Below are 24209 nucleotides of genomic sequence, written 5' to 3' on the forward strand. Positions count from 1 at the left end.
GGGTTGGGTTGCGTTGCTTTTGTTGATCCAGCGAAAAACGTCGCTCGCACGGATATAATGTGGACCTGCAATCAGCTTAGCGGACAGTAGAGGATACGTCCGCGGACGACCGTTATCTTTATTTGGCTTATATTGTATAACGGCGGCTAATCTCTGCGTGATCGGTGGTCTGAGCGATTCGTATTAGAAACTTTACTGTATTTATCTCGGGTTCATTCTGCAACAGGTTTCTATAATAAACTAACGCTTCAAAATTGTCGCACAATATCAGAGGAGACTAATCTAAAATAATGATACGTAAAAGAAGAGGATAATACGTGCATAATTTACCTGCATATAAAACAACAATAAGAAACACTTCTTGGGAGACCAGGGAAAGGTCTTTATATTCTTCAGTATACCGAATATCTAGAGGTCTTTTTCAATATGATGCCGGTAAGTTCAGTCGAGATTAAGTGTATAATACGCTGCTATACATTCATTTTCACCTCCAAGCTTCTTTGTCATTGATGAACTCAACAAAAGCATTGGTAAAATGTCACTTGTGTTCATCCAAGCAGCTTTGATTGTATCAGATGGATTAGATTTATTTCTAGGAAGCAGAGTTATGGTGATAAAGGCGATTCAGTGAAATAGGGGTTGAATTACCTGTTTTCTTGTTTAGATAGCATATCCTGCTTTCGGATAACAAACACAGAATGATCCAGAACATTGCGTATCTTTTAATTAATTCCAGTAAATGATTTTTTAACAACCTCAGCGCAGGTGTTGAAATTGATCAAGAAATGTAAGGAAGGTTGAAATGCAAGAACGGTTTTATGAAGACACCTGAAGAACTGAAATCATTCTGCAGGTCTTTGGGTTAAATAAGGTGCCAGGGAATGTACAAAATGAAATATAACATTATAAACACAGAACATAACCAAATATTCAGTAATGTGGCAATTTCATTTACATGCCAGAGCCTATAGATGTTATTTGCTTCATAGGAAGCTTAGAGATGTGAGAGTCATTTGAAGTTAGCGTAGTATTTGAGATTATACTTATATAGTCTTTAGTGTGCGATAAGCACCTGCTATCTCTTTCATCATATGAGTGAGTCACTCGTGTTGTTGGTGAGTCACACATTCATACACCCCACCGTCCACATTAAAAACATATCACCGTGTCAGCTCTGTGTCATTGATGACAACGGCCATTTGTCTTTTTGACCTCACCTTTTCATTGTAGTACATTTCTAATAAACACCCAGTCCTGGGTAAAACTCGTTGATCTAAAGGTTCATTTTCAAGCAAGTCCTTAATCTCCACCAGTTTTGTCACCGGATGTCCGCCTTCAATCTGGATGAACCATCAATCCATGGATTTATAGCTTTTCTGCATTAATGTAAATTATAATCCCTCAAATGAGATAGCATATTCTGAGTTTTCATTTTATGGATTTACAAATGTGAATAATGAAATGAATGGCCTGCAGAGACAACAACTTTAGGCATTTTGATTTTTAGGTATTGTTTCAATGAAAATGTGCTATTTTGAAACCTCTGTTTCAAACCAAAATTTTGTATTTTTACACTTTTAGTGTTTATACAGTATAGTAGCGCTGGTGTGTGTGTGTGTGTTTGAAGCGAAAACAACAACATTGTATATTTAGCTTGCAAAGAAATATTTGTCTTAATGGATCATCATTTCAGGCCATACACATAGTGTTTTTGAGCTTTGTGATGAAGCGTATTCTTTCAGCATTGAGAACTGTCTGAATACTGACTGTGTTCTTTGTTCCATAAATCATTTTGTACCTCAGACGCTGAGTTCATTGTTTTTCCTGTGAATTACTAGCTCCCTTAATTCTCAAAGGAACAGCAATTGTGTTTGAAAAAAATAGAAGTGGGATATTCCTCAGTGTGACATTTTACAGAACTAACCTGCATTGTCCTTGTTGCAGTTTGAACTAAAACGGCATTCAGAATATCAAGGCATTGTTTATACTTCCCCTAGAGGAAGTTGATTTTGGTCGCATAGCTTCCCCCTGTTGAAAGGTATTGTAGGGTCTTCGTGTGGTCATGTATTTTGTGCAATTCCCATTGTGCAAGTACCCAGAGCAGCTATTTTCAAGACTCTAAATTGATTTGACAAGTGAATAGATGACTTGGTCCAGGCGCACTTGTAGAATAAGATTAGCTTGTAGTAATTTAATTCCGTATCCCACTTCAGTTCAAAGGCTGTGCATTAGGAGTTATAAATATCGCTGATTGTTGTCGGGCCCTTTTAGCCACCTGAGGCCTCAGCGGGAAACAATGACCAGAATTGCGGCGGCCGGTTGCCACGGCACCCGTTGCCAAGATCACATTCCACACCACAACATTGCTGCTATGCAGAGGAGTGTGTGTTTGGAAAACCCGGCTCCTAAGGACCAGCCGGTAATCAGGCACTCGGAATGTTTTAACTTTGACCTTTAAGCTATTTCTAGCTACAATAAGCAGGGTCTGTACTGCTGAACAGAGGACATATGCAGTTGGCTCAACTGTTCTTTAGTTTAAATTAAACCATCAAGGACCTTGAGTGAGTTGACTCTCTATTTTTGAAGCTTCAGTATTTTTATTCAGTCATCTTTATTCTCCCAGTAGCCGAAGGGTTTCGGAGGGTCAGTGTGTGGGCAGGAGGGTAGTGTATGAACTCAAGACTAATCCTCACATTAGTCGTGCTTTGTGTCAATCCACTGCAGAGGCCATATGGCTGATTCTGTGCCCGTATACGCGCACACACACTGCGGGTTGACAGCCTGCTGAATCTGCGGGTTCTGTCCTGTGACTTAAAAAAGCACAGAGCAGCTACTTCCTAACAAAGTGTGAGAGCCTAAATAAACCCACGTTATAGAGTAAACTGTGCTCCTAAGTGTTGTCTGATCAGAGCATGTATTGACAGATGCTCTTGTAGTGATCAGACTGAATAATTGATGCTCTCAGCATGCGTTGGATTACCTCTTTGTGTAGGCATAGTAGATTTTCTTCGACTTTGTGGCTGACTGCTTTTCATTCATTCAGTCGAATGTGATTTCTGCCCACCTTTGCACAAGCTCCAATAGTCAAGGCAATGAACCTTTACAGTTAATGAAAACCATGTGGTACGGGCACTGAATGTACATTGTATGTTGCAGAGCAGACGATGTCATTGGTTAGAGTTGGTGAGTTGAAAAATGCGTCTACTGTTTTCAACATTCGACAACAGGAAAAATAATTAAGAATGCTTCCTATTATGGAAATGTGTTGCAAATGCCATGCAATTTATGAGGTTTTGTGGCTTGGTTAGTTTTGAGACTCTTTAGGGTTAATGATTGTAGGCGTTAACCTAAATATCATTATGTCAAAGCTGTGCACTCTGTTGAAAATGGACTGTTGACAAAGGCTAGGTTTAGTCATCAAACCTTTTGTTTAATGTTTATTCTTTTGATGCACGAAATGCAAAGTTGCCCAAGGCTACGCCCCTTGACTTTGAATAGCAAGGGAATGGTGTCCTTTTTCCTTGTCCACTCAAAATGACCCTATATATGAAATGGGCCGCATACTGAATGCATTCATGATGAAAATGTGTAGGGAACTCATAAAAAGCAAAGTATAAATAAAATCAGGTCAGTTAGAAAAATGATGTCATAGTATTAACTGGAGATAAGAAACTCTAGATGCTGAGAAGTTCAGCATGGATGGGTAACAGCATATGTTGTGTTTGTCTTCTTAAGCTAGCTCAACCAACAACCAGCTTAACCTGTCTTCAGATCAGACCTAGACCAACATTAACCAGCATACAATTTCCAAGTGTTTTTATGTCCATACTTTCATCGTATGGACAAAAACTGTTAAAACACACTTGTAAATATCTTATTTTGAGTGTAAAAAGTGAGTAAATGACTCGGAGACAAATGAGGTCTCCAGGAAATTCAGTGAGAGTTTAGTGCTTTTCAGCTGATGGTAAATGCCAATATGTTTGACTATTCAAATCCATTACATCACCTGTGGTTACCTGTGGCAACATAAACAGTGTCCTGTTGCAAAATAGTGCTTTATTACTGTAATCCGAAAGCTCTGTCCCATGCCTTAGGCCTATGTCACTTAAGAGTTCTCAGAAATATTACTTGAGGGATCAAGTGTGGGATCACCACCGCGGGCTGGCTTTCAGCACAAGGGCTTTTCTGTGTGTGATCTCTTTAGGATTTAACATACTATGGACACAGATGCAAATTCAAAAGCCAGAATTTCAGACACATGCCCTACATGCCCTTGTTGATGACGGGAGACGAAAATACAACGCATTGTATCTGAAATTTGGAAAATAGCCACATCAGCTATTTGGTATGTCTTGGAAATACCAATTTGCCATGACGATGGCAAAAAAATAAATGTGTTTAATTTGAACATTTTAGCATTTTATTTATTTTTTGCAATGGCTTCCAATACACACTTATAGCACTGTAGGAAGAATTTACCACATATGCATTCAATATAGAATTAACATCTCCAAAAAGGAAAATACTACATAAGAGGTTTGCGGTTTGTAAGTAGTCATGAGGCAATATGCTCCATCCATAATTCAATTTGGATCTTTTAAGAGCTCATCTGAGAAAACCATAACCCAGAGACAAATGAGGATAACGTTTAGCTTGATTTTAGACATTTACATTTATTAATTTAGCTGACGCTTAAAAAGCGACTTACAATTGCTATATATGTCAGAGGTCGCACGCCTCTGGAGCAACTAGGGGTTAAGTGTCTTGCTCAGGGACACATTGGTGTCTCACAGTGGATTCGAACCTGGGTCTCTCACACCAAAGGCATGTGTCTTATCCACTGCGCCATCACCACCCACACCCACATATAGACATATAACGTAAGGACATTAGAGGAAGATATACATTAAATGGAGATTAATGAAATTCCATTTCAAGTGAGGGTCATTCATCTAATTAAGGCTTTCATTGGTCAGCCCAAGAGATTGAGACAGAATGGTCCGAGAGAAATAAAATCATCCATCTAACTTAAACAGAAGGGTACAGTCTACACTCCAAAGAATAAAGCTTCCAAAAAGGAGTTTTTCACAGCAGTGCCATAGAAGAACCATTTTAGGCTCTCCAAAGAACTTTCCAAAAGAACCATTTTACCTTTGTGCAATGGAAAGTTTCAATGGACGTTAAAGGTTCTTCATGGAACCATGGATTCCAATAAACACTCTTAAAAATAAAGGTTCTTTATTGGCATTGATGGTTCCATGAAGAACCTTTAATAACTGTGGAACCTTTCCATTGTACAAAATATTCTTTATAGTGGAGAAACAAAAAACAATCTTCATACGGTTAAAATGTTCTTCACAATAAGAAAGAAGAAAAAATGGTTCTTTTGAGAACTTTCTTATTAAAGGTTCTTTGTGGAACCTAAAATGTTTCTTGTGGCATCAATGTGAAAATACATTGAAACCTTTAATTTTCAAAGTGAAGAATCTTTATTTTTAAGAGCTTAACAACAATTTCCTTAAATAACCGAATTATTTGGTTGCCAAATTGCTGATTTTCTTGATATAGACAAAATCATGGACTATTTTAACAATGTCCTTACTACCTTTCTGCACCTTGAACATGTCAGTTTCGTTGCTGTCTATGCAGGGTCAGAAAGCTCTCGGATTTGATCAAAAATATCTTAATTTGTGTTCTGAAGATAAATGAAGGTCTTATGGGTTTGGAACGACATGAGAGTAATTAATCAGAATTTTTATTTTTGGGTGAACTATCCCTTTAATGTTGACAGCGATTACCCTTTTTAATTTTATTATATTTGTTGAAAATTTGAAGACGTCATTTGCAACTATTGTGGTGGCGATCCGCAGTCTTTAACAGGCCTAATTTTTACTGACCTTTTTGGATCAGCTGGACATTATTTAAAAGACTACTGGATTACAAGCCTAACCACAGTTATTCCTGACTGAATCTTGTCAAACATTCATTTATACATAATTGACAGTAGGCACGGATACAAGTGCTTTAGCAGTCATGTGCACATCCAAAGCCAGATTAGACGTGAATGTGTGAAAGTGTGTGCGCACTGAAGGAGTGAAAGCCTCTTAAAGCCATTTCGCACAGCTGTGTGTGACGGCACACAAATGTCACGGTACCAATATTGCACAGATCAGGAAGCACTGATAACTGTTTGGACAAGTTTAGCTCTTTTAAAAACTGCAGTAAGGGCTAATGTTAATGACAGCTGTTTGTGGTGGTCTGCAGTAACAACCGAATCGCAATCGAGAAAAGTGTGTTCTGCAAACATTTTGTGTCGTTATTGTTAACCAAAACTATACCATTATAGTATTTCATATTTTGAATTAGCTTTTATTTTATATTTTCAGTATTTATTTTTAATTTTAGGTTTAATATAAGTTATTTTTTAAATATTTGGATTTAGCTTTCATTTATTTGTAGTTTAGTTTTAGGAATTTTGGTACATTTTAGTAGGCTACTTCAGTTAAGTCAGTTAGTTAATATTTAGCTGGTGAAATTTGGCTTGAGAATTTCAGGGGTTTTATATTTTAAAGTTGTGTATTTGAGGTTGCAAATTTGACAAAATTAGGTATACAACATTTCATTGATCCTAATATATAGAAAATAACTATTGATAAGTAAAAAATAAATTAAATAAAAACAACTAAACATAATTGTTTGTTACAATTGTTTTATTATGAATGAAAGAGCCTGTTGGTTAATGGGAAAACAGTTGGAAAAATTAGTGGCCATTACTTATTTGACTGCATAATGTCACAGTTGACCAATCAGAATCAAGTATTCCAAAGAAGCGTGTAATAAAATATGTGCGTTCAAGAATTGTTATGCAGCACTGTGTCCTGTCCCGTCGTGTGACTCAGGTTAAGGTGGAAGAGCTGCTGAGTTTTGCCTCTACCCATCTGGTGTGACAGTAGTACCTCAGCGTCGCTTGGCAAAGCATGAAAACACACACACACACACACACACACACACACACACACACATAGTAACAGATAACTGCTGAGTGTTTTTGCACTCTATAATAAGCACACCAGCAGAATTGTCCTTCAAAAAATGCTTACTCTTTATCAGTTAAAATGTTGAGTTTATGTTCTTGTTATTTATGTTTATTAAAAAAGTGTATCATTAATTTACATTAATGATGTAACCCACATTGACAATAACCTTGTCTTTTTCTTTCAAAACTGCTGTTCACTTCGGAATTACAAATCAATTACCTCCTTGCTTTCTGACTAATTACCCCATGCTTGTGTTTTATTTCTGGATAAGAACCCTCTTGATGTGACAGCCATCTGTGCTGGCTGCAATTAAAGTGCCAAGACAGAAATACAGCATCTTTTTTGCTGTCAACCATCCATCTTGGCATTTTCTCCCACGTTCACAGCTGTATTATACGATTACGTGGGCATCAAGTCACATATCTATAAACAGTCTGGATGATTGAGAGCATTCGTAATGAAGCTGCTTTAATGTATGGAAGCAAGAACCTCTTCGGTTACCATTTTTAGCTGTATAGGGTTTTTGAGTTTTTGAGAGATGGAAAATTGTTATTTGTAACATTATACCTTCAGTGTTGTTATTGTTAACTAAAATCAGCAAAATATTTTTTGTTATTGTTAACTAAAAATAACACAAATATTTTTATTTTATTTTGGTCAATTGAAATATACCTGAAATAAAAAAGAACAAAAACTTAAATAGAAAATTACAAAACATAAAACACAAAAAATTAAATATAAATCAGAAATGTTGACTTTGCAGCCAAATAAAATAGTAGAATTTTAAGTTGATGTTCTAAAATTCTTAACATTAAAAATGCTAAATTGAAATAATAAAAAGACATAATAATAATAATACAAAATTACTAAAACTAATATGAAACATAGTTGTTGCCTTGGCAGCTGAAATAAAAATTTTAGTACTATATTAAAGTACTGAAATTACAAAAACAAAATACAAATTACAAAATTAAAATAAATGAAAGTTAAATAGAAATATTTAAACAAATAAACTATAAAACTACATAAACATTAGTGCTGGTCAACTATTAATCGCGAATAATCGCATAATCGAATCACAGTTTTTGTGTACATACTATGTGTGTGTGTATATATATTTAAGAAAAATATGTTTATATATAAAGTAAATAATATGAATATAAATATATACATGTAAATACGTCAGTATTTTCAAAATGTGTGCCTTTATATATGCATAATAAATATACACAGTACACAAACACATAGTATGTTCACAAAAACTTTTATTTTGGATGCGATTAATCACGATTAATCGTTGACCAGCACTAATAAAAATACAAATAACATAAAATGACTAAAACAAAAACTAAACTGAAAATACAAAATTAAAATCTAATTTTAAATATTAGTAAATACTTTCATAGTATATAAATAATATTAAAAAATAACACTGCTTTAGATGATAGAATAAAATTCTGGTGTGGTTTCTTTAAAATGCAAGTACATAGATGGTTTTCTTAAGAGCTAGAGAATCAGAAATGAATTGAGGAACTAACAAATGTTCTTCTCTGGAGTGTTTTTTCTGTCTGTTGTTATAACGTCCCATGTTGTGTCTTTTTTTATTGACTCAGATGTTCCTAACGGTGTACCTCAGCAATAGCGACAAGCACTTCACTGAGCTTCCCATCACGCCGGAGACGCTGTGTCGAGATGTGGTGGATATGTGTAAAGAGCCGGGGGAGGTGGACTGCTATCTGGCCGAGATGTGGAGAGGATCTGGTATGTGCTGACCTGCACTTTTGTGTTTTTTGCCTATTGAGCAAGTTCATTCCAAAATGTTATTTTTATATGGATCACTTTTTAAGCAACAGTTTGCCCAGCAATTTTAATTCTGTCATTATTTGTCAAGAGCAGCATGGACATTTGTAAAAAATATCTCCTTTTGTGTTCTACCAAAGACACAATTTTCTATTTGGAGTGAACTCTTTCTTTTACAAAGTTGTAAATTCATAGAAATCATCTTTCTGCACCTGTCCATGCGACTATGGACAGGTGCAGTGCAGTGATGCATCACTCTATAATGGATCTTTGCCACCTAATTTGCATTCCTTGTTTCCTATTGGTTGTGTCTTTTTTAGAGCGTGTGATTGGTGACAGCGAGCGAATTATCGAAGTACTGCAGCGCTGGGGTCAGCAAAGGGCGGAGGTGCGATTCTTCCTGCGCCATGACCGAGCACCTGGCCACGATACAGGTGAGAAAGAGAGTGAGAGAGAAGTCAATAGGACAGGAGTGCTTTCACAAGTCACAGAATGTGTTTGAGTAATTTTGCAAAACTGGTGGCATTTTTGTCTCTCATATTACTGTGTGTTAATACACATTTCACCTTTTTCCTTTCATTATGAGGATGCATTCTTGGCCTGTCCCCACCTGTGTATATAATGGCCTGTCCCCACCTGTGTATAGCTCTACGAGGACAACTTAAAGTCTTCTTTTTATCAATTTATATTCAGTTAAATTATATTTGTTAGTTGGGAACTGTATTAAAATGTCAGCCCTGTTACCATGGTTTTGTATAACAACCAATAATGAAAAAGGATATAGTCTTAGACATTTCAGGATGACCTGTTAACCCTGTTACCATAACACACACACACATATATACTGTATATAACTTTTTTTTTCAAGTAATCCAATTACCCTTCCATAAATAATGGAAATATATAGTTTCACTGTCAAATTAAACTGTCAACCCTGTTACTATCAATCCTGTTACCTGTCTGAAGCCATTATTATATTGCAACATATATTTAAAAATTGTTAGAAAGTTTAAAATCTTTGGAAAAAAGGAATCAATATAGGCACCCAGATTGCCTACTTTTAGTTTCTAACTTCTTGTCTGATGCCTGATTTTAAATACTGAAGACAGTAGCACTACGAAAGAGGTAGAGAATGTTTGTTCTTGTGTTATTATTTACTCTCTGCTGTATGGATGGATGGCAATTTTAATATAGAATGGCACTTTTTCCATGCCAAATCATGGACCCGTTCGATTACATCTTCTCCCCCTCGGCAGTCTGCTGTCAGTGTGCACATGCCGTTTTTTGCGGCTAGGCGTGAATGTCATTTCATTTTATGGGAGACTGTGAATAGAGGGGGTTGTAAATTTGACATGGTTATGGCTTTGTTGAGGCATGAATTATTTGCTGCAGAACGGCTTGTTTTGTGGGCACTGCCTAAGGGTAGGGGACTTTGGAATAGATCAGAATGGATCTTTATCTTGTGTCCTAAAAGCATGTGCACGCAATGGAAAACTGTATTGCTTGTGTAGGGAATGTTTTTTAGGTATCAACTAAGTTTCGCCTAAAGGAACAAATTAAGACAGTCACGAATGAGACAGTTGTTGACATTTAATTGCATAATTTGGAATCTTGGCAAATCTGAGCCCAGTTTCAGACATTGTTGACATCTGTTCTGAAACCCCAGAGGAGACCCGTGTGAGATAACAAGGGTCTTTTTCTCAAAAGAAATTTCTGAGAATCAGATCTGATATACATTTAAAATCATAATTCTGTTTAGGAGAAAAAATGAAGATATTACTGATATGTGTATCTCATATTGCAGAGTGCAGAGGGTGAAGGAACACCTGTGTGAGAGTAATGTACAGGTGTAGTCCAAACACGGCTGCTCATTTTGTGTGTGTGTGTGTGTGTGTGTGAGAGAGAGAGTCCTCACTTTCCAACTGAACGCATCCAAGAATTCAGTCACTAACACATATGCCACACACACACACACACACATATTCAATACACACAACTTTTCTCTAATTCTTGTTCATTTTTGCCACTCCTACATAATCAAACCCCCTAAATAGCACATAATTAATGTGACAAAAGTGGCCTTGGAAATTATTAAATTAACAATTTATTTGTTATTTTTGCATAAGTAATTACTGTTTTTATCGTTGGTTATTGTATTGTATTGTATTATATGTGACCCTGGACCACAAAACCAGTCATAAGTAGCATTTGTAGCAATAGCCAAAAATACATTGTGTGGGTCAAAATTATCGATTATTCTTTTATGCCAGAAATCATTAGGATATTAAGTAAAGATCATGTTTCATGAAGATATTTTGTAAATTTCTTACCGTAAATATATCAAAACTTAATTTTTGATTAGTAATATGCATGGCTAAGAACTTCATTTGGACAACTTTAAAAGCGATTTTCTCAATATTTAGATTTTTTTGCACCCTCAGATTCCAGATTTTCAAATAGCTGTATCTCAGCCAAATATTGTCCTGTCCTAACAAACCATACATCAATGCAAAGCTCATTTATTCAGCTTTCAGATTTTCCATAAATCTCAATTTTGGAAAAATGTACACGTAAGACTGGTTTTATGGTCCAGGATCACAGGGATATATGTAAAACCTCAAACAACTTAATTGAATTGGCGTTAATTTAATTAATTTTAGTTCAGTTGATTTGCATGCTATTTTTAACTCATAAATACCCTTTATCGTTGATGTATTATATTTTATTATTTGTTATCGTTGTGTAAGTTATGGCAGGTACAACAGAATTTTCATTTGGTTAATTATTTATTTATTTGGAATCAGAAATCAAAATGTGTAATATGTAAAATCTCATACAGCTTTAAAGTAGTTTTTCGTCAGTTGTTTTGCATGTTATTTTCAACTCATAATTCCCTTTGTCGCAATTTCTACTAGTTTGTTTACACGGCGTGTTTGAAGTGAATCCTCCCTATTCCCCCGAGAAGTTTAATCATGTGAAACCATGTGTGAGGTTTCAGATTTCTCAGAGTGACTTTGGCCCTCTTCACCGGACAAAGACCGGCTGTTACACAACAATGCGAGTGATATCGGCTCTGTACGCCTGGCTTTACCTCACAAAGAGTTCCTTATTTCTCTGTCGAGAATAATTATGTCAATTACACGCAGTTTGACTCGTATCTGTTGTGTTTGTGGTTTGTTTTCACACAGAATTGAGGTAAAACCCTATGCTTGTGTAATCAGTAAGCCCTGATCAGGACCCCTGTGGTGTCAGACTGTGACCAAGAACATTATTTGGGCATTGTTTCGCTCTTAGACTGGTTTATCCAGTAACCCACATAAGCGGCGCTAGCGGTGCCAGTGTTGATGTTATGTAAGTGGGACCCTGGCACAGGCAGTCATATGCAGGATAATTGAGCGCTAGTTATTTTCCCCAGCTAAATAGTCATTATGTAATGAGGTTTACCCCAGTACAGCAACTCTTTTTCAACCTAAATGTCCCTGGCCTTCATTGTTAGCATGTTTACATGCTAGTTTGCTAAATACTAACTTGAATTTTGAGTCAAAGTCTAAATATAAACTGCTCCTCAAAAAGCCACATGACTTGAGGTATCATTTGAGTTTTTTTAACACAAAATGTGCTTAACTAATTATCTGTCAAAGTTTAATACAAATCCCTAATCCTAAAATAATGTGTTTAGCTTAGCCAACACCGCTAATTCTTTCTCTAACTACAGGAGGTCACAGGGCTCCAGAGTCTCTTGCCAGAAGAAACGCGGTGAAGGGGATGATAGACAGACACATGGAAAATGGAGTGAGTATGAATTCCCTTCAGAGAATCAAGTTCCGCCCCCTTGGATACTGTTGCTAACTTAGGCTTGAATTGTAAATTGTCAGCAAGCTGTGCAAATAAAAGATTTCATAGACAGTACTCTTACATGGGCTGTAATGAATTGTGACACTGCAAAGCATTCTTTTATCATGTTATAATTTAAATAACTTATGTCTTAACATGATTAAAAACTGGGGAGACTGAAAATCAGACTTTGGGAATGAGAATCAACTCGCAATTTAATTCAATAGCACTTCAAATGGATTCATAAATTTATAAGTTACCCAAAACAAAGTTTATTTGCTATTTTTATGTAAGTTATAGTATTATGCTATTCTTATGTAAGTTATAGTATTATTACATTTTTATTTGGTTTTATATTATTGTTATTTATTTGTATTAAAACTATGTATCGGATATGTATAAAACAATTAAGTGTATATATAAAACCTCACACAACTTCAAGTAATTATTGTTATTTTAATTTTTTGGGTTTTGCATATTAATTTTAACTAATAAATACCCTTTGTCATTTAGTCACTTATTTATTTTATTTATTTTATTATTTGCACTTTACTGTTGCGCTTTACTGTTTTCAGCCCTGAATTTTCTGTAAAATGTACAAAGTTAGATGGACTGGAAATAATCGTGATATTGCAAAGCATATTTATCTTACAGTTTAAAGAAACTATGATTAAAAACTAAGACTGTAAATCAAATTTTCAGAATGAGGGTCGACTCATAGTTTGATCCACAACACTCGAGATTCATGTAAAGATTTCAAAAAGAAAACAGAATAACACGTATAACTGCATGTAAGTGACCCGACAACAAAGTTTTACCATATTACATTCCTTTAAAATTACCTTATAAAATGTCCAAACATACAGATTCTTCATAGCCATCCAATACAAAATAGCAAAAGCTCTGCTATATATATATATATATATATATATATACATATACATATTTTTTAGATGGCGGCTCCTCATATGGATATCACTCTCAGCGAGTTGCAAGAGATGGCATCACGGCAACAAGAACAGATCAACGCACAACAACAACTCCTGGCCACAAAGGTAGCCTACGGCACCATTGACATAATGTACTGTTCAATGTATATTTTTTAAATAACTATGTTATTTACTTGTTCCAAACCTGTATGATGCTCTGTCTTCCGTTGAGCACAAAAGGAGATGTTCAGCAGAATGCCCATGCTGCTCTTTTCCATACAATAGAATTGAATGGCAACCAAGGCTGTCCTTGGTCTCCATCCACTTTAATTAAATGGAAAAGAGCAGCATTTGTTAGAGCTTGAAATCAACATTTCCTTCAAATACCAGGTTTGAAGTCATCTGTGAAATGGTGTTATTGCTTGCGCACTAAGTTTTGCGTTAAGGTTATTTGAATAAACAACTGCATGGAGTCATCTCCATATCAAAACCATTACCCTTTTGTCCATTATCAGCTTGAATGAAAACAGTAGGGACATAGTTCTGAAACTTAATGATGTCTGAAAATGAGTTTTGGTGAGATTGTGACCCGACGCCTCCTCACAGGAACAGAGACTGCGCTTCCTGAAGCTGCAGGACCAGCGGCAGCTGCAGCAGCAGGCGTCTGAGCAGGAGAAACTGCGACTGCTGCGGGAGAACGCAGAGAACCAGGAGGCCAAACTGCGCAGGGTTCGAGCTCTGAAAGGACAAGTGGAACAGAAACGTATCAGCAACAGTAAACTAGGTCAGGACCTGTAAACTCATGAGAGAAAGTAGGTTAGGAACGCTGAAAATGCTGTAACGTTGACCTTCTTTGAGGGATATTTGCTCAAGGTGAAGTTTGTCATTTCTGCTCCACTAGTGGCACCAAATGGTGTTGCGGCCCATTTGTTTGCTAGATTTAGGGGAAGTGTTTTGAATAACTTTTTTTTAATCTAAATTTTGTTTTATAAACTATTTTGCTATTTTGTTTAATGTAGCGGTGTAAAACAAAGTAAATGTTTCATTAAAAGCAATTACATTTACTGAAAAGATGTTTATTACATGTTTATTACATTGTCATTATTAATATCATTGTTGTTATCGTGTTACAGACTAGTTTTATATTTTATTATTATAAATTATTCTTGTTAGACTACTTAGATAATAATTTCAAGATAAAAAGTGTTTTCTTTATATTTGTAAATATAAAAAAGGTTCAAATTTAACATTGTTACCTAATTTTTCCAAGTCAATTGATTTGATCAGCTATTACGAATTAAGATTGCCATTTATCCATATTTTATGGTTAAAAGTGTTTTAGGACTTTTTCCTGATTCATTTATGAAGATGTCATTTGTTGTGGATCATTTGCCCACTATTGGAAAAGTTCACTCTACTGTTTCTGTTATATAATAATGCCATTATAGCGGCTAAATTAATCAACAGAGACAACAACAAATGATCTCGCTTATATGAATAAGAAGTTTATTAATAAGTGAGTGCTATACCTCATTTCTCTCTCTCTCTGTAGTGGAGGAGATCGAGCAGATGAGCGGTCTGTTCCAGCAGAAGCAGCGGGAGCTGGTGGTGGCCGTCAGCAGGGTGGAGGAGTTGAGTCGACAACTGGACATGTTACGTGGCGGCAAAATGGATGTCCCACATGAAGCTGGACCAAGCTCAAGCGGAGAACTCGAGCGACTGTACAAAGAGCTTCAGGTAGCTGTTTTTCTGTTGGTCTACTACAGCTTTCTGTAACACAATCTTGCTATTCATATATGGACACACATAAAATATAAGAATATCTGGTCCCACTTTATATTAGGTGGCCTTAACTACTATGTACTTACATCAAAAAATAAGTACAATGTGTTCATATTGTATTGCAAAACACTTCTGCTTTCTGCTCACTGCAGGACAGATGAAGGCGCCGGTGCGCTCACTTGCTCTTAAAATACTCCCTCATTTTTGGTCATACAGATAAGAGTAATACACCTTTCGAATCTGTCAAGACTCTGTTTATTTGTGTGCACTCACAAAAACAACGAAACGTTGCAGTTTTGTAAAATAACGAAAGCAATCAGGATGTGCTTTCTGCCTGTCTCGGTCTCTGTGAACTTGAGTGCGAAACTCCATGTATACTTGCCTTGCAAATATGAAAAAACATATCTGTAGAGAGCGAAATGTCTACATTCAAATGAACCAATTCAAATGGAAAACAAATATTCTCTGATTATGTAATTCGTATAAACCATGTATACATGTGCATCCACTACTGCTTAACTGAGATGACGATCAGTGTCACTGAATTCATCTCTTAAACCGAAAACAAAGAAAGCACTATTTTATCAAGGAATTATTCAAATGTTAATGCAGCCTCCTTACTGTTTTTCCTGACACTTTCGTAATAATTACTTCTGTCACTGCGCTTTGGCAAGCTTTATGCATGCGCTTGAGTGCTTATTAGGCAATGTAAGCAATTAAAGACTCATTATTATGATTTAAATGATTTATTAATAAACATGTGATTAGTCGACTATTACTTCAAATGAACGACTACTAGTCGACCTGAAAAATCTTTAGTCGAGGGCAGCCCTAGTATTTTTAAAATATAAGTACAATGTAAAAACATGTATGTACACAATGAATACATTGGATCAAATTATTAATTTAAATGTAAGTACATAGTAGTTAAGGCCACCCAATTTACTCGGACTGAATATCTTTCATTTATACAAGATAAATGTAAACCAAGTGCCTTTTATGTTCTTTATATAAACATTTAGCAAGGATACGCTCTGTTTTTTAAATGGAGAAAAAATAGTAAAGAATTGAAAAGCCGTAGTCCTGCACACAAAATTCAACAGTCCCTCTTTTGTTCTGACTTTTTCTCTTTTCTGCAGCTGAGGAATAAATTGAACCACGAGCAAAGTGCCAAACTCCAGCAGCAGAGAGAGAATCTAAACAAGAGGAACGTAGAAATGGCCGTCATGGACAAAAGAGTGGCTGAACTGAGAGAGAGGCTCTGGAAGAAAAAAGCTGCTCTCCAACAGAAAGAGAACTTGCCTGTGAGCAACTTTATAATGTTTACATTTCTTGTGCTTTTTAGACACAAATTTAGTTTGTGACGCACCGAAACTCTTTCTCTTATTCTTTGTCTCTTCCACTTCCAGCAGCCATCCGAAGGACAGAGCTCTCAGCCCACCGGCCCTTCCAGGGTTGCTGCTGTTGGGCCGTACATCCAGACCACCCCAGCTCCTCCAGTTCCTCCCAGGCAGGAGATTCTAGTGAAGCCTGCTTATCCCGACGGCACAGCCACCCTTCCCAAACCTCTCCCCAAACCGACAACAGGTATATATGTACAGTATTTACCACAAATTGCACCAGTAAACCCTGATTCATCTTTTCCTAATTCTGTTTCCATGTGACAGGTATTGGTTTCTTGACAAGTAAGATCTCCAAGGTGTCAGATTTGTTTTCCAATACAGAAACTAACAGCAACACCCATGGCCACTCCTCCACCCTTCCCCGCATGACCAGCCACGGATCCCATGAGAAAGGTACGCCTCTCTCCAACCTTTAAAGAACCACATTCAGACTCATGCAGTTAGTTGACATGTCAGACCGCTTAAACAAACAAAGCTATGTTTTCATAGAGCCACAGTGTTTACACTCTTCAGGAAAGTTACCCAAGAGTAGCTTACTTGAAAATGTGTCTCCATTAAACTGGGATAAGTCCTGTTTCTGGTGATCTATCTACCTACCTACCTGCAGAGCTCAGTTCCAACCCTGCTCCAACACACCTGTCTGTAACTATCAAATGTTTGTGAGGATCTTAATTAGCTGGTTCAGGCGTGAAAAACTTTGCAGGAAGGTAGATCTCCAAGAAGAGGATTGGACACCTCTGCCATGTCTTAATCAAGTCAGAGGACACTCTCACTAAGGCAGCATAGTGTTTAAACGTGATTATTAATCTATGATATGCTGATTTTTTTCAATATCTGTTCCAGATTCTGAGGCAGATTTGAAACCTCCGCCATTGCCCTTACGCAAGAACCAGAGTAGTGAGGACCTCTTGAGGGACACCCAGGTACTGCACCAAGTGCCTGACGTTAACAGTTTTCTAAAAATGGCAATAAGTCAATGCTAATGCATAGATATGAATAAACTCTAATGACTCTTTAATCATAGTCTGCAGGTAGAATCTTTGGGAAGGTTGCTCCTCCTGTTCCAAGCAAGCCCAAACCTGCTCTACCAGGCCAGTCCACCTTCAGTAAACCTCCTTACAGCACGGGCACCTTCCCTGGCAAAGCTAGACCAGCCAATCAGAAACCCCCAGTGCCCCTTCCATCCCACAACAACACCTTACCCCTACCTCTGCCCCCTAAACCGGACACCTTACCTGCCGCGACAGTACGTCCTTTCACGTCAGATACTTTGGCAGGGAAAGAGACCTCCACCCCCACTACTCTTCACAAACCCCAGACGGTGGCAGCGAGATCCATCTACTCCATGTACACCCAACAAAGCACTCTTGGGAAGGGTTATCAAGGGCAAAGTACCCTGACCCGTTCACAGCCTCGATGTGAGTACCTCCACCCCACTAGACACCCAAACAAATTTAGAGGTATCTTGTAATGGAATTTGATAAGTATCAATTTGTATCAAGATGTAATGTTACACTGGACATTTTCTGCCAAATCAACAAGAGCACACAGAACCAACTTTAAACAAGACATTGACTCATTTAATCTATTTTTAAAGGAATGGTTCACCCAAAAACAGTAATTCTGACAACATTTATTACTGTTGTTTGAGATTTAAAAGCTGTTGCAATGCAGGAGTGGACAACAATGTACCATTTCTTTGTAAATGCTTTGGTGTAAATGACTGAAAGTCTAAAAACAGGATTTTTGGTCTTAAAATAAGCATGTTTATTTCTTAGTCTTAATCCGAACATTGCGTCTGAACAATCTGAAGTTCAAAAGCTTGCTTTAGTTCAGTTGAAAGTTCTTCAGGGCAGAAACAAATTAGGAACAGCGGATTTATTACAGCCTCTGAGTTGGATGCAGTATTTAAGTCAAGCTGCTTAATTATTACACCAGAAAGTCTGACTTGTTTTTTTTTACCAGATTTCACCTAGATATTGGGAGATATTACAGATATTACTATATATTACAAATTGCATTTTTGTGTTCTTAAACGATCTTATGGCAAGTGGACACTGCATTGCTCTGCTAATGTTAATGTTTATTCACTTTTTTTTTAGCAAGTACCAGATGGAGAGACAGTACAAGTTGGAATCAGTTTAAATTAAAGACACAAAGGAAACCATATTTGGCAGTAATTTTTTATTTGACATAAAAATCAACAGCTATACACATTTATTTTCAAAGTAATATTTCAAGATAAAATTCCAGTGCCATATGTGAGTTCATAGTGTGTACCAAAATGGTACAAATGAGAATATAAGTAGTGTTCTAGCCTCCAGAGTGAGTAGGGCTCAAAGTGATGCTCACTTACCATAAAGAGATAAGGAAAGGCTCATTCCTTTGTTACATAACTTTGTAGTCATTTTGGTTCCAGCTTTGGTTTGCATATCTTTAAAACTCGGAGCACATAGGCAAACTGCTCTTACACTTTGTGGCTCAGACACGGAAAAAAAAGTCAAATGAGGATATTGTCATAAAATATAATGCATTATTATTATTATTATTATATGTACTAAATATACTCAACACCCTTGGATTGGGTAAATTTTAGCTCAGTAATGTACCTTAAGTTATTAGTTTAGTAGTTTGCGTAATATAAATGGCAATTGACACCCAACTTATTCTATAGATGTTTTTATGAAGTATCTGATTCTCATTCCTTGCCTATCACAGTATATGGTAAACCACTCATCCCATCCAGCGGGGGCCAGCAGTCTCTTATCCAGGACAGCGGTCAGCTTGAGAAAACTGGAGGTCTAGATGGTGACCAAGTGGACCAGGGCAACAATATGGCCCCTGCATCCTCCTCTATTGAGGGCCAGGAGGTAGAACGTGTTCCCCGGCCCCTCAGCCCAACCAAACTTCTTCCGTTCCTCTCAAATTCCCATCGGCTCCAGAGCGATGCTGATTTGGAGGCCCTGAGGAAAAGACTGCATCATGCACCCAGACCTCTTAAAAAGCGTGGCTCTATAACAGAATCTGAGGGGCCTGGTGGACCCAACATCCAGAAGCTTCTCTACCAGAAGACCACGTTGGCAGCCATGGAGACTACTATAACCCCAGCTGCCTTCTTTCAGGCAGAAGGCGAGGATGGATGCAGGCCAGTAGCTGTCGAGAGCACTAGACCCCACGAGGGACACCGTGATACTACGATACCTGAATGTGAGAAAGAGGAGGAGGAGTTGACGCCTCCACCACTTCCACCTCGATTGCCTATCCTGGATGACAGCAGCATTTCTAGCACTGGACCGAAGGAACCACTGCTGAAGGAAGAACAGGAAGTCTATGGCCCAGCCGCTCCAGAACCGTATATTGAGGAGTACCCACCTTACCCTCCACCTCCATATCCCAGCATGACAGAGCAGGAGGGACCAGGCGAGGACAGCGCCAGTATGAAGGCTCCAGAGGTCACAGGACAGGTCATGCTACCACCGGTAGGTACAACAACATTCCCGAAAAGTAAAACCATATCTGTAGAGGGACCAAAGGCACATTCACACTGACATCAAATTGTGGTGACCCAAAGTCAATCGCTTGCCAAAAACAGGATTCAAGTTGACCTTCTAGTAACCAGTCTTATAGCAACTTTGTAATCTCTAGCATTTTTTTGCTGTCTTTCTAATCAAACACACTTGATTCAACTCAAAAATTTGAAAACCCCGAGACACCTGCAATTGGTAAGTCAGATAAGGTAGTATCCCAGCAGCAGGATACTTGATGGATGGGTTGAAACTGAAAGCCTTTTTGCTGTGCTAAGGTGTGCAATCATTTAAGCTTAGTCAGATACTGACTCAACAGTGAGCAGTTCATTACAGTCAAACTCTATGCACAAAGGAGCCTGACAATATTATGCAGGGAATCATGGACGGTGTCCGAAATGGTGTACCTGATGTGGACAACAGGGTACATAGTGGGTGCATCATGGCCACAAAAGTGGATGCCTGTTGATTCATAAATTGACAATTAGGACACCCTATGGTCTTTTGGCCTTGAAGTCCATGAGACCATAAGGTGTCCCATTTGTCATTTTATGAATCAGCAAGCTAGGTGGCATTACGTGTCTGAAGTTTAGACTCAGAAGAAGACTCCAAGGGATGAGGGGGCATTTGAGACAGGTTCCTTGTCTTTATAGAAAACTATACAGCCATTTAGCTCACATAAGTATGGCCACAGAGAGAGAAGAGGGAGAGACAGAGAAAGAGGGTGAAGACAAGTCAGGTCAGTAGAGATTCCGATCAAACCATCCATTCTGGGCTGTTGCTTAGCAACTAGCCACACTAAGATTCTGAGCACTCCGCACATATCTCATTAAACATTTAAATGGAGCAGAAGTGGCAACCAGTGACCCTCAATGGGCTTTTAATATGCGGAATGAAAGAGTGGTTCATGTCAGGCTAACACTTAGTATCAGTACTTCATATCCAAGAACTTTACCACAAGATACGCATCAATTATGTACAGAATTTCTTTCTAGCATATAACTAAATATCTATTCATCCATCCTGTTTTTCACAGGGCAAAAGAACAAACCTGCGTAAGATTGGCTCGGAGCGCATCAACCACGGGATGCGTGTGCGCTTTAACTCTCTGGCCCTTCTGTTGGACTCCTCTTTAGAGGGCGAGTACGACCTCGTCCAGAGGATCATATATGAGGTGAGAAATAGGCCAAGATTAGTTACATACTTGGTCCACTAGTGAGTAATATAACAACTAGACATACCAATAGGGTCTGGCTGCAGACATGCACTTGCATTTTCAGACTTGCACTCTCAAGACACCTGCACTTCCGCAAGTGACGTTACTACTAAATTACGAAGTCACTTGCAATCGCTACTTGCACTCTTCGCTGCCTGCGACGTCACTTGCAATCCACACAAATCGTACATGTTGCCAATGGAGACAAGACGCTGTGGTGGTTAAACAATTAAAACTAATTTAATATCATAACATACAGGGTCCGGGAGGTTTAAAAGCACGCTGTTCTGTGGCCACGGATTTGTGGGTCTTGTATTTTTCTCTTACAGATGACTTGCAGGACCCTGTCATTGCAAGTGACGTCGCAGGCAGCGAAGAGTGCAAGTAGCGATTGCAAGTGACTGAGCATGTGACTGCAAGTCTGAGAATGCAAGTCTGAAAATGCAAGTGCATGTCTGCAGCCAGACCCTTCTCAGACATATGGCTAGTTGGGATTTCAAGTATATGTCTGTACGTCATATCCAGGTGGAAGACCCCAGTTTACCCAATGATGAGGGCATTACTGCTCTGCACAATGCTGTGTGTGCTGGACACACGGAAATCGTAAAGTTCCTGGTGCAGTTTGGAGTAAACGCGAATGCCGCAGACAGCGATGGATGGTGAGCGAAAAACATTTATGTAAACCCAGTAAAATTCTGTCCATAATTTAATATAACGGAATGAAATGTCTTTCGCTCTGTTAGGACTCCCTTGCACTGCGCTGCTTCCTGTAATAACGTGCAAGTATGTAAGTTCCTGGTGGAATCGGGAGCTGCCGTATACGCCACAACCTACAGCGATATGCAGACGGCGGCTGACAAGTGCGAGGAGATGGAAGAAGGTTACGCCCAATGCTCGCAGTTTCTGTATGGTGAGAGACCAGTCCACGCATTATAGGCGCTTTCGCACCACTTAGTTCTAGGAACTAGCCAGCAGACTCGTTTTTCTGGTTGCATTCGCACTGGCAGCAGGAACTCTGAAGCGGCCGACAGCGACGTCTTTAGTCACGGCATTTACAAACGTCAATAACCGGTGAATGGACGACGCTGTGATCGCTGTGAGCTGTTTTTGATGCGTGTCATGGGTTTCGTGATAATCGAGATGGAATGTAACTGCACAATTTATGCGATTAAAAGAGCACAAAAATCTGACTAAATCTCCTATGACAACTTTCAGTGTTACAGATCATTGAAGCTGAGAAAAGAACACAATGCTGCAGACGACAGGTAAATGCGTTATAGCTACTTTGCATGTTCGTGGAGAAAACATTTTAGATGGCTTTTTAAAAATGCCAGGTAGCTGGTGTTTCGTATGCATTTGGACAATCAGCGTACACTTACATCACCGATAGTTCCCATAGAACTGTTTTAGACCCTACTCTGAAGTTAACTAAGTACGTTCCTAGTTCCTGCGGTGCGAAGACGCCAAAAAGTGGAAACGTCCGCCAATACGTTCCTCTGGTGCGAAAGCCTCTTATGAAGGATTTCATGTAGCTCAACTGGTACCGTATCGCAATAAAACTATATCGTTGAGATTTTTTTTCACAGGTGTGCAGGAGAAGATGGGCATCATGAACAGGGGCGTTGTTTATGCCCTGTGGGACTATGACGCTCAGAGCCCGGATGAATTGTCCTTTAAGGAAGGAGACTGTCTGACCGTCCTACGAAGAGAGGACAGTGAAGAAACAGAGTGGTGGTGGGCAAGATGTGCCGACAATGAGGGCTACATACCTCGCAACCTCCTCGGGGTGAGGAAATGCATTTTGGGGGAATTTACATCCTTTTTTTTAACTACAGATTGCTCATATTTGTTTTTCTTCTGTAGCTATACCCCAGAATCAAGCCCAGACAGAGGAGCCTTGCGTAAACTCTCCAAATCAGCGCTGATGTGCCTGGAGTTTTGTCTACCATTTCAACAGTCGCTTAATTCTGCAGAGCAAAAGGAAGTTTTGAAGATGAACTCATCACATTTACATGGTGAAAAAATAAGAATAGTTTAATGTTGGTATGTTATACGTGTTTTAAGGTTAAAAGCATTGGTAGAAGAGGTAGACTTGGATGCACATTTCAGAAGCAGGTTTAAGCATGTATAGTTAAGTGAACAAGGAATGAAGAATTTATAAATGGTACAGATGCATTAATAGTCATCTGAGTATTATATCTCATATGATGTCAGATTTAGTGATGTCATTTTTCATCTTTTTGAACAAAGCTTCCATATTCACAAATGCTGATTTGTTTCGCAAAGTGCAAAACAAAAAAGCATTCATCTTTTGAAGGAAAATAAATAGTTTTATATAATATTTTTTGTCTTTTTTTATTTTATTCATAATGCCATGTTACATAAACCTATTCTTATGGTGCTTGCTGCTACGCTACAACGGTGTGTTCTGTGAACAATTAACAATTTATTGCGCAAAGACAGCTTTCATTTATCATAATAAAACTTGTCAAAACTCTTGACTCACTGTTTTTGTATTTTTCCTCATTTGGTTTCTGGTTCAAAAAACATTTCTGGTAATACATATAGTATGGAAGTACATGCAGCAAGGCATTGCAAGTTTAAACATTAAAATACACTGTTTTAAAAAATATAGACAAGTCCAAACCAGGCGATCTATTCACAATATGTACAAATATTATATA

General features: G+C 38.0%; 1 protein-coding gene across 1 annotated transcript; it reads left to right on the forward strand.

The window, feature by feature from the left end:
• On the forward strand, positions 1-24035 carry LOC306867727 (apoptosis-stimulating of p53 protein 2-like). Its single transcript, XM_079413565.1, has 18 exons — positions 1-435; positions 8651-8798; positions 9158-9271; positions 12553-12629; positions 13625-13726; positions 14207-14384; positions 15153-15337; positions 16522-16686; positions 16792-16969; positions 17050-17178; positions 17629-17708; positions 17810-18203; positions 19504-20264; positions 21346-21483; positions 22051-22184; positions 22269-22435; positions 23112-23311; positions 23389-24035. Exons 1-18 carry the CDS (start codon positions 427-429, stop codon positions 23428-23430), a joined length of 3201 nt encoding a protein of 1066 aa, XP_079269691.1. The 5' UTR covers positions 1-426; the 3' UTR covers positions 23431-24035.
• Positions 24036-24209: the final 174 nt, after the last annotated feature.

This window comes from Barbus barbus (genome assembly GCF_936440315.1).
Source record: "Barbus barbus genome assembly, chromosome: 49".
Lineage (NCBI taxonomy): Eukaryota > Metazoa > Chordata > Actinopteri > Cypriniformes > Cyprinidae > Barbus > Barbus barbus.